The sequence below is a fragment of the Homalodisca vitripennis genome, unplaced genomic scaffold (assembly GCF_021130785.1).
Source record: "Homalodisca vitripennis isolate AUS2020 unplaced genomic scaffold, UT_GWSS_2.1 ScUCBcl_2726;HRSCAF=7769, whole genome shotgun sequence".
Taxonomy (NCBI): Eukaryota; Metazoa; Arthropoda; class Insecta; order Hemiptera; family Cicadellidae; genus Homalodisca; species Homalodisca vitripennis.
This window is the reverse complement of record NW_025778836.1, coordinates 25,002-37,145: the sequence shown is the minus strand read 5'-3', so window position 1 is coordinate 37,145 and position 12,144 is coordinate 25,002. Positions and strand designations below refer to the sequence as shown.

At 39.0% G+C, this 12,144-nt stretch overlaps 1 protein-coding gene across 1 annotated transcript; it reads left to right on the top strand.

Moving 5' to 3' along the window:
• Window positions 1-2,328: 2,328 nt before the first annotated feature.
• Window positions 2,329-3,392, top strand: LOC124372177. The gene is made up of 2 exons (XM_046830541.1): window positions 2,329-2,953; window positions 3,109-3,392. Exons 1-2 carry the CDS (start codon window positions 2,329-2,331, stop codon window positions 3,390-3,392), a joined length of 909 nt encoding a protein of 302 aa, XP_046686497.1.
• The last annotated feature ends 8,752 nt before the right edge of the window (window positions 3,393-12,144 follow it).

Below are 12,144 nucleotides of genomic sequence, written 5' to 3'. Positions count from 1 at the left end.
GGGGGAAACTTTCACAATACAATTACTCTAGATGTCTCCTCCTCTCCGATCCCCGTTTCTCGCATTTCGGCAGGCTGTCTCAAGCATGGCAGGTCGAGATGTTCGCGAGGTACGAGGAGGAGCGTCTAAGATTTATTCGTTTCTCCCAAACGCGTTCTGCTGCTCAAAATTCCTTGAGGATAGGACCACTGGACGAGCTCCTTGAAGCTCAACGGGGTAGGCAAGCTGGTGGGCAGGTTTTAGGCGACATCACCCGCGATGAAACAGTCTTGGGTGAGGGTGGGGTGCAGGCTGGAAAAGTTTACCTCCCAAGTTCGTTTACCGGTGGACCCAGATACATGAAGGTACATTACGAGAACGCAATGGGCCTTGTGTCTCGTCTGGGTTCACCTACGTTTTTCCTGACGTTCACCTTCAGTGCTACTTGGGAGGAAAACAAGAAGGCCTGCCCTCACAACAGCGGACGCAGTGACCCCTCAACAGCCTGCAGAATCTTCCAGATTAAACTTGGCGAACTCCTCCGAGATCTGCGCAGCGGAGCAATGTTTAGCCGTCCGGTTTACATCGTCTATGTCATTGAAATGCAAATGAGGGGCCTTCCTCATGCCCACATTGTGTTTAAAATTGACGGCGATGGACCGGTACAGGCACGTGACATTTGACTCCGTAATACGCGCAGGACATCCCTTTGGAGGAGGAAGCCGCTGGAAGACTCAGGAAGTTGGTGCTGAAACACATGATTCATGGTCCATGTGGTACTGACCACCGCACCGACTTCCTGTGCTGGGACTCTGCAAAGGGGCACTGCAACAAGTTCTACCCCAAGCCTGCCTGCCAAACCACCCACGTGGACGAGAGGGGGTTCGTCCAATACAAACGAGACTACACAAACGAAGGCTTTATCACATCACGTAGGAGACAGATCAAAGTGCATGATGGCTGGGTCGTTCCGTACAATTCCGCATTACTGCTCAAATACGAGGCGCACATAAACTTGGAGCTTGCTTCTACTCGTCGCGTAATCAAGTACCTCTTTAAGTACCTCATGAAAGGCGGTTCTCTCCAGAACGTAACCGTCACTCCCCTGGGGAAACAAGAGGATGAGGTCGAGCATTACGTGACGAAGAGAATGGTGGGTGCCAGCGACGCATGCTGGCGTCTTCTCGACTTTCCTGTGTCAAAGCTCGAGCCCACCGTTGTTGACTGTCTTCCCGTGCATTTAGAGGGCAAACAAAGTGTTGTCTTTCGGCCGAGACAGCTCTCTGATGCAGTCAACTCAAGCAAGCTCCAAGCTTATGGTCTACTTCAATCGCCCGCACCATGAAACTTTTGACAATGTCACGTACCAGACATTTTACGAGAAGTTCATGGTGCACACTAAGCGCCCACGTACTGCGGAATTGTACGAACACCCCGATGGCCATCACTTTGTAACGACTCGCCAGCGTGGTGAGAAGGTATGTAGGTTGATGTGGGTCTCTCCCAACCGAGGAGAACAATACTACCTTCGTATTCTACTTATGTCTACACCTTGCCGTGGTTACGTTGATCTTCTGGCTCGTGGCGGTCCTGGTTGCCGGACGTTTCAGGACGTAGCCCGCAATCTCGGCCTGGTGGGAAGACGAAGAAGAATACAATCACGCGCTGCGCGAGGCATCTACGTTTATGACTGGACCTAGGCTCCGTTCCTTCTTCGTGATCCTCTGCAACATGGGAGCTCCCGCTGCTCTTCTGTGGGAGTCTTTCAAGAACAACCTTAGCGAGGATCACTTAGAAAGGAACCCTCTCGACCCTGAAACTGGCGGTGTGAAAACTTACCTTGATAGACATCGATCGGAGCCTCCGCCAGCAGGGATCGTGCTTGAAAGATCATGGACTCCCCTACGTCGAGGATGACACGACTGAGTTAGGTAGAGAGCTACTCAACTACGGCGAGAACCTCCAGCGAACCATCGTTGAGGACTGGGTGCCCAAACTCTTCCCCAGACCAGCGCCGTGTGTTTGAGTACGTTCGCTCTCTGCTTCTCAACCCCCGTGACCGACGCACTTCTAGAATCATATTTCTGGACGGTCCCGGGGGTTATGGGAAGACCTCTCTGATTCGTGTCATCCTTGCGTATGTCCGTGGTTGTTGACAGGTTTGCACTCGCCGTGGCTAGCTCAGGGATTGCTGCAAGGAACATGGCTGGAGGAACAAACAGCACATAGCATGTTCCGACTCCCTCTAGACCTAGGTCACGGCACAGGTGTGTGGAACATCACCAACGGGTCCCAGCGAGCAAGAAACTCATCAGAGCAGCACAGCTCATTGTGTTTGATGAGGCCCCGATGGCACACCGCTACATCTTCGAGATGATCGACAGATCCCTCCGGGATCTCATGAATAGTAGTGTTCCATTCGGGAATAAGATCTTCATCTGCTCCGGGGACTTCCGTCAGATGGCGCCCGTCGTTGAGAAGGCTCGCACACCAGCTGATGTCGCGTGCGTGTCACTTCGGGCGTCACATCTGTGGCGACTGTTCACACTATTTTCCCTGACGACACCCCAGAGAACTAGTGGTTCCATTGACTACTCCAACTTCCTCCTTGGAGTAGGCAATGGAACAATAAAATCCTTTACTTTTTGGAGAAGGCCGCGAGAGAGAGTCTCTCTCATTCCCCTCACTGGGGTGAGATGCCTCACTTCTCTCGCGGACTTAATAACGGATGCGTTTCCTCCTGGTGTTCTGCGAGATCCTGATCTTTGTGCGAGACGGGCAATACTCTCAACTCTGAATGTGAACGTCAAGGAGATCAACGGTCGCATCCTAGACCTCATGGACGGGCGCATTCATGAGTTGAGAAGCGCGGACACCGTGGACAGAGAAGACGACGACGGGCTGGATGTGGACGTAAATCTCCTCAACCAGGCCACTGGCAAAGGAGTGCCAGTATCACGTCCTGCGTCTCAAGGTCGGCTCCGTATGCTTAATCATGAGAAACTTAAATATCGGTGATGGACTCGTGAACGGCACCAAAGTCATTGTGACGGCGATCAGCAGCCGACTGATCACCGTCAGACTTATCGGCAACACGCAACCTATCGGAATTCCCCGGATTACGTTCAGGTTCGCGTTTGCCGAAGGATCGCCGCTCCGGGTTTGTCGCCGTCAGTTCCCCCTCATGTTGGCGTTACTGCATGACTGGTCACAAGAGCCAAGGCCAGACAATTGAGTACGTCGGAGTCGACCTGAGAACGGACTGCTTCACTCATGGCCAGCTCTACGTCCTGTTGAGCAGAGTGAGACGTCCAGACGACATCGTCGTTCTTGTACCAGACGACAGAATAGTAGAAGGAGTCGCCTATGCAAAGAATATTGTATATGACGAGCTCCTTCTAAACACTGATTAAGTCTTCGGCAGTAGGCTAGGGGATCTGCCACTTAAAAAAAACTCCCCGTCGTGATTTGACCTAGCAGTAGGAAAAGGGAACTGCTTTACCAAAACTCCCTGATGATTTCATTAGCAGTAGGCAAAGGGGACTGCTTCACCAAAACTCCCTGATGATTTCATTAGCAGTAGGCAAAGGGAACTGCTTTACCAAAACTCCCTGATGATTTCATTAGCAGTAGGCAAAGGGAAACTGCTTTACCAAAACTCCCTGATGATTTCATTAGCAGTAGGCAAAGGGAACTGCTTTACCAAAAACTCCCTGATGACTTTATTAGCAGTAGGCAAGGGGATCTGCCAGAATAAAACTCCCCGTTTTGTGTAAATATGTAAATAGATATGGTCTCTAAGTTTGCCGGCCTCCCCGTGGCGAGACTGGATACGCCAACCTCAATATCTGAGCGTTGGTAAACCGACGGGCAAACAACTGATTTTCTGTTCTTTTCAAAATTCCAAACACATTTTATTCTATATTTTTAAACCACTATTCATATTCAACACACACAAAATCAAACCATCTCTTTTGCTTAAAACGAATAATGACAAATTAATTAAACAGCAATATTCTTTTCATCCTAAAAAATAAACCCAATTTCTTTTACCTCAAAGTCAATTCACCATTCATTAACATTGTCTAAGTCATCGTGATTATGTACAATTTTGTTGTAACTTTTTACGCGAAACTTTTGTTTTTGGGGTCGATAGCGGCGAAACCATTGGTCGGAGGTCAAAATAAGACTAATGTTTTATTTAGGAAATAAGATGACCTACAAAAAAGGTCCAGTGACTTTTTACTATATTTCCCTTAGTTTGACCGCAAAAACGCGATTAAGTGAAAATATTGGACATTTTCGCCTAAAAATTTACATTCCGGGCTTGATAGCGGCTAAACGGTTGGTCGTAACTCAAAACAAATTTTAAACGGGATTTAGGAAATCACGTGATCTACAGAAAAGGTTCAGTGACTTCGGGAGTTGGCTGAGCGTTAGCTAAGCGTCAATAGTAGATAGGGACAGAGGAATATTTATTATGTTCACAGACACAATACCCTCTAAAAAAGGCCCAAGTGTGTCATTAACCCCCGGTAATATTAACCCCCCCCCCGGGGATTTCCTGGTATGACCTGATAACCTCCTGTACATTCAACCCCCTGATGTGTTAACCCCCCTGGTAACATTAAACCCCCCCAGGGAATTTCCTGCCATGACCTCATGTCCGAATTTTACCAGTCACCAAATCTCTTAACCCCCCCCCCTGGGAAGATCCTGGTATGACCAGATAACCCCCTGGAGACTTATCCCCCGGTAACGTTAACCCCCCCTGGGAATTTGTTCATATGACCAGACAATATCCTGACGAAATTAAACCCCCTCTTGTCTTAACCTCCTTAACATTAATCACCCACCCAGGGAATTTCTCGCCTTGACTAGATAGTCTCCTGGTGATATTAAACCCCCTGTTCGACTTAAAATACTGCCTTGAGGTCGGTTTTTATTATGTTTTATACTAAACAATTCAAGATAGCTGACCCGTGCAGACTTTTCTCCCGAGCTCATTTCTGGCTAAACCATAGGTCGTAGATCAGATCTGAGGGCACAATCGAAAGACAAAATTAAATTTCCAACAAGAAAGGTCCAGTCACTTTTTGTCGTATCTCTCACGGTTTAACCGCAAAATGCCCTCAAAGTCAAAAGTTTTTTACGAAATCCGGAAAAAAAATCTATGAAAAAGGTCAATTTTTAAATCCCTTGTCATTTACTTAATGTCCGGACTTAACCAGTCACCGAATTCCGCTTATCCCCGAATTTGCAAGCGTTTACTTTGGGGGCCTGGGGGCGTAGCCCCCAGCGAGCCGAAGGCGAGTATGTATTATATAGTCTAAACCCATGTTTTAAAAGTTTTTCAAGTCATTCCTGATCTGGAATACTGATATAAACATTGTGTCTAGAATAGTATTAAAGAAAGGATATTAAATAAGCAGTCATAGGTAACCATTTGGTCAGGTAGAAGTATAGTGTAAGTTTACGCACTTATGACCGAATTCCTATATTCTCCATTCAGGTTACTATCCGATTGGGTAGAACATAGACGTAGTCTTATATTGCGAACCATATGTTAGTAAATCATTCCAGGGACTGGAAACTTTCCTTTACGTGTGATGTCTACCCAGTCAATATCTCGAGAGCAAACTAACCCTTAGACTTAAATTGTGCATGACATTTCACTACTATCTAAGCAATATCGTGTTGGATTATAGTGTATTTCACTCGATGCAATTTTCCTCAGCATTGACGAACGTGTTTACGTAATTTTATTTAGGTTACGTTAAATGGGCAAACGTAATGGCAACGATAAAATCGTATAAAAAAATAAATGTTTAGAAAAAATGAGTACAACAATCATACCAAATTTTAACATGTTACATAGAAGCACATGGAGCCTAATAAAATGAGCTAAACACTATAAATTACACAGTTTTTTATTTTATATTTGACACCTGCTAGGAATGTACAGAAGGTATCGAGCTAGAGCAATCCACAGACACAGGGGTCTCGTGTACGATAAGATAATTGTAAAATACTCTAGTCAATATAGCTTGTTTCTTCAAAAATAAAAGTACAAGAAATATACTGAGATATTCTTCTTTGGTTATACTCAACCATAAAATGACCATTGATGTACAAAGAGTTGAGGAACCCATTATATAAATGTAACATGTATTAAAACACTGGATTTTATGTTAGAAAGGTTATGACAGAAACAAGCCATGAAGGCAATACCAAAATGTGTCATTAGTCACTTTATGTGCTAACTGTACGTGAACGCATATGTGTAACGTATCAGCATTAATGCCTCCCTGCGGTCTATGCGTTTATCTATCTCCATCTCTCTCCGGGACACTCCGCTACATGAACCGCAGTTCACAGCTCAATGCGATACCACATTCGACATCTAATTTTTAAAATCAACCTCTGCATTGTCAGTAACTTACATGAACATTTCCTGAATATGTTATTTTATTACTTGAACAATCTTAGCAAACCAAAAACAAATGATCACAAAGTTGAAACTTTAGGGGTAAGTGGTGAAATTTTTAAGATGTATCTAGAATTCATATCAGTAAAAAAATGTTAAATTATTAAAAATAGAAAAAAATACATAATACCTATTCTAATATTGTAATTTAGTGATCAACTATAATATTTTATTAAATTAATTATATTTGAATCGTTGTCCAAATATGGATCTAATCTTCTTGTGAGAAGTACAACTTTGTTTATTATGGCATATAGACTGTCCGCTTTATTATTTTGTGATAACAATGTACAAGCTAGTGTTGAACTTTCTAAACTTGTAAAGTATTAATGTACCAAAGCCTGTAATCAAATATGTTACTCTACCACCGACTAAGCAATAATTGAACAAGCATTGGCCCAAGTTGGGAACAGAAGATAGAGCAAGTTTAGCATTAACTGCTTGTAGTTTTCCACAATGTACAGTTGCACTCTACCAAGGACTGTAGTCAGACTAAGCGACATCTGGACAGCATTGGCCCAAGTTAGGAACAGAAGATGGGACAAGTTTACCGTTAATTGTTTCTTTTTCAGGCAATTTCTGAAAATGCCTATCCAAAAACATAAAGTATGAGACACGGTTTTAAGTGCAGGTTTTATTTTGTTAAGTGCATGGTAGCCATTTCTAGCATCTTATTTGAGTGAAATTGATGTGAGGTTTCAATATTTTTTTACCATTTTTTATTACAAAATTGTTTACAAGTGATGGGGGTTTATACAAAATTCTAAATTTGATTAGCCATTAAATTGGATAGAGTTATATTAGATATCTCTAGTTTGTGTTATTCTTCTTCTTTTTTACAATTACTTTTAAAATGACAGCGTCTCTTGTTGGAGTTCCGGTTTAGAAATTTGACTAGGGATACATCAAAAAACTGATAAAAAAAGCCCCAAAGTTAATTGGGAGGAGAGTTGGTTATTTTTAAGGCACACCGTATATAAAGTTTAAATTCGGAGTGTTCTTATTTTAAAGTTGTAATATCCGTATTATTGGATTTTCGGCTTCAAAATTAATGTGCAGATGTAACTTAATAACAATTACTTTACAATAAAAATGCTAATATTATTACTTACAAATAAATTATTACTATGGTAAATATTGCATCCGACTGTAAGATAATACTTTAATTAATCTACAGTAGTAAAGGACACAAACAGCTTTAATCAAACTACCTGTTTTAGGAATGGCGGATGACATAAGGAACAAAAATTAATAAAATCATTAAACTTTAACTTAAAAGGATGTATTAATACAATAGATTTCCGAAACCACTGAATTAAAATGTATCAGAGAAAACTCGAAACTCGATGACGGACGATAGTAAATGTCCATCATCATCCAAATAAACTGCCTAATCACTACCTTCAGGTTATCTGAAGGATTAGTTATTTTCCTGAGTATTTTTCAAATATTTAATCCATCACCACAATTATTGCAATCTATTTACAAGCAGAAATACTATGAAAGTCAATGTAAGTGGATTTTTCAATCACCGTAATGTTGAATATGTTGATTTAGGACTGCCCTGACATGGTGACGTATATTTGTGCAGCGGTCAGGAAGTCTGCTTCTCTGGTGAAACTCGTGGCCAAAGTGCTCAGATTTGCATCCACCTTTAGGGTTAAAGATAATGTACCTAATGGACGAAACACATAGAATTGAAGATCTCTGAGGTTGTAGTAATACATACTCGATTTGCAAAGTTTACTCATAAGTTTAACTGTGTCAAATAAAAAACTCACAGCACCACCTCTACAAGTTACAATAACATACTGTCTTGCCATTTTGCTGCCAAAATAGAGTAGTAATGAACTCAAATGATATCTTAGGGGTGGGCTTAATGGTTCCAATGTTCTACGGAATTTTGCCTACGTACTTAATCATTTACTAAAACTTTAAAATTTACCTCTCCTCACGTCTATGTCGACTCAGCATCTTCAATCGACATTGCAGCTGTAGTCAGCAAAAAGTAAAGATTGATAGACTAGAAGTCTAAAACATGAATACTGGAAGTACTCGAAATTGTAATCATAGTTAAAGAGCACTCTTAAACTCGCATAAAAAAAAATCACCCCGGTATTAGCCATTTATCGAGACAACTTATAATCACAACGACGTGGTCTTCTCAGAAGGACATTACCACAACTATTGTCTGTATTAAATCTTATACATAAAACATTATCAAAGGTAAGTTAATTTACTATTTACAATTTAAATTTATATTACATTCAAATTAGATGTCTCCCATGAAAGGGCTATTTTATAACGCTAAAAATATAAATTGAACTTACGGACAAGGCGCGCGATGTGTTGCTGCAAGTTCGAGAGAGAAAAGATTATTACGTGTGCCGATTAGATTATTCCACCAAGAATGTAATTCCAAGTACATTGGATTAAACTTATTCTAACCATTAACGAGTAACAGGATTGCGAAAAATGTGTATTATATCAAATTAAACCAAATAACGGTACAATACATCATCTCTTATAACGTCATTTACTAAAGAATATAGTTATTTTTAAACCAAAATATCACTACAGTATTAATCTATTTTTAATATTTTAAAATGGTTTTAATCGTTCATTCGTTTAATGTTTCAAGCTTAGCGTGCCGGTTAACAAGTAGAACGGTAATGAGGATGATCCAAAGATATACAATTATGCTTATAAATTATTACGAATATATTTAATTTATTTTTAGATATTGTCAATGAAAGTTTATAGCAGTGTGAAGGCCGCTAATCCCTTTATGAATCGTTAAAACAATCAACATTTATTACTCTCGAGAAATCATAACTTCGGCAATTAATCTGCACACTACAGAAACCAGTCAGACGTTTAACTATACTTACCAAAGTAACGTTTTCCTCTGATATATTTCATTCAGTGGTTCGAAAATGTGTTGAGATAATAAAACCAACGGAAGTTAGAGTTTAATAATTTTATATTTATTTCTTACTCCCTGCAACATTCCTAAAGAGTCCGTTTGATTAAATCCGTTTGTGTACTTTTATATAATAATTAGAGTATTGTCTTACAGTCGAAAGCAATTTTTTACCATATTAAATATTTATTTATAAGGATAATGTTACTATTCGTACTGTAAATAAGATATTAGTAAGTTTAATCTATACATAGCTTTGAAGCTTAACATCTATAATACGTACAGAACAACTTTTAAATAACTCAAAATTCTAACTTTATACACAATGTGTTTTAAAAGTCTCACCCCTCCCCCTATTAACTTTCTTAAGAATGGAGATGGAGTTGATTTACTTTGAGCATTTTTATATGACCGAGCAGTTTTTGATGTATGCAATTTATTGTCCCTCCCCCCCCCCTCCAAAAATGGGGTAGTTTTAGTAAGTCAAATTTCTAAACCGGTACTCCTAGCAAGTGATACCTCATTTTAAAAGTGTTGTAAAAAGAAGAAGTATAATATAAATTTAAATGTTCATTTAATACAAATAGCTAGTCGGTAATGCAAAATAATGTTTGTCTCTTCTTTCAAAACGTAATAAACGTCTCTATATTTTTATTGAGTATAATTTTCTTTAAATACATAACAACAATGAAAATAACACTAACTGCAAGGCAAAACTACTATGCGAGTATTTCTTCTCCCATATCACGAGAAAGGACTCTTAGCTGAAGGTCAACTGTCAAAGTAATTCTATGATCCTGTTATTCCTGTAGAAACAATAACAAAAGATTTTACTTGGACAAGTGAACACTTTAAACTTGTCTTCAAATTCAGTAATGGTTTCACCTGATAATATATAAACGCATAAGTTTAGAATAAATATTCGAAATATACATGTGTATCCACTGTTTCCATTATAAAATAATTCACAAGAAATCCAAATGAATAAATTTATCTTTAGGTTTAAACGTTAAATGTCTTAATAAAAGTTTATAGTTTTTGTTTCATCAATTACAAAATTAAGAGATACAATTCTTTTGTGTATATCTTAGAAGTGATTTAAACAGAATAAAATACAAGGTATTAATAATATTGTTACGTATTCAAATATGTCTTGAGAATGATAAATCCGTGAAACACTGTTTCATATCCTGCTACAGAAACTGAAATAATGAACACAATATTTACAGTGTAATTGAGAAATATCCGTGGATAGACGGATATTTATAAGAAAATAGTGGAACATATTCATTCATGAATTAAAATCTGCATTTTATAAAGCATTAAAATAATGAGTGGGTAGTTTGTTGAATTTCCTGTGTGCTAATCAATTTTAATCTTGATAAAAACTAAATAAGTCGTTAGAATGTATTTAATTTTTATGTTAGGTACGATTTATGAGGATTATTTTGTGAAGGACAGAAGTATTACTTTACATGAAAAACACAAAGCCAATATTTAAGACTTCTATTGTTTTGTGAGGCCTTTCGATAGCGATTCTATCTTCTTCAGACACATCACACAGACTTTTGTGATGTGTCTGAAGAATATAGCCTCGCTATCGAAAGGCCTCACAAAACAATAGAAGTCCTTAATATCGGTTTTATGTTTTTTCATGTAATTTAACAGTGACCAATATAAGCTCCATCTACAGCAAGGACAGAAGTACAGCATTTTATATACGTAAAACAATCGCACTCACTTGCGAATTGTATATAAATAAGTGGGATTGATTTAACGGTTAATTTATCTAGAAGAACGAAGTGTGTTAGATAATAATGTAAGTGTTAGCTATTTTGGAATGTTTAAATATGAAGGAGTTGGTGTTATGGAATCATTAGTTTATGTATTGTACACATAAGCGGCGTGTAACAAGACTTAACTAAATATAACGTACTCTATAGGCGTTTGTCACATATTTCTGCTTTTTCCGAGTTAGTTGGTATATAATATTACTATGCTGATATGGATCATGCAGGGTAGTCATGATGTTGTTGGGGGGTAGAAGGACACCCCACAAGGAGTCAGAGGAAAATTGTTAATTAGAGCATAGATCGAAGTATACATCAAATTAAAGGTCTTTTTAACATGCCGCAAACCGGACCTTACCATATACGAAATTGGCTTTTTAAAATTACTCTTAAATTATGCAAATTAGTATGATGTAATTTAAAGATTTTCCGCTGACTCCTTTTAGGCCTTTCCCCTGGTGAGATAAAACCTGACAATCGCATAAAAATATACTTTTGATATTGCTCTACAAATTACAGCTATAAATAGTCTCATTGCTTTACAATAAATTATTAAAGGTTCCGGGACTTTTCAAGAAAACTGTTGTATACATGAACTGTGATATTAATTAGTACATTAAATTGTAGAAGCAATACTAGTTGTGTGTTATTGCGTGCAATACGTAAACCATTGACCATTTTCTGGTGATCTACAACCACCTTATAGCACATCACAGATGTGTGTTGTACGTCAAGATGAGATTAACTTACTAAGGTCTTGAGATATTATGCGCTACAATATTCTCAACTATTTACAGATTTCATAATAGAGATTCTTGTCTTTCCAGTAAATTTACTATATCTTATGCCAATTGTAACACGTATTCTTATTTGTAGTAAAATGTGAAACTAAACCCCAGACTATGGTAGCTTACTACTTTCGCCGATCAAATACTGCGTTTGTCTCCTCATCAGTCAGAAAGCTT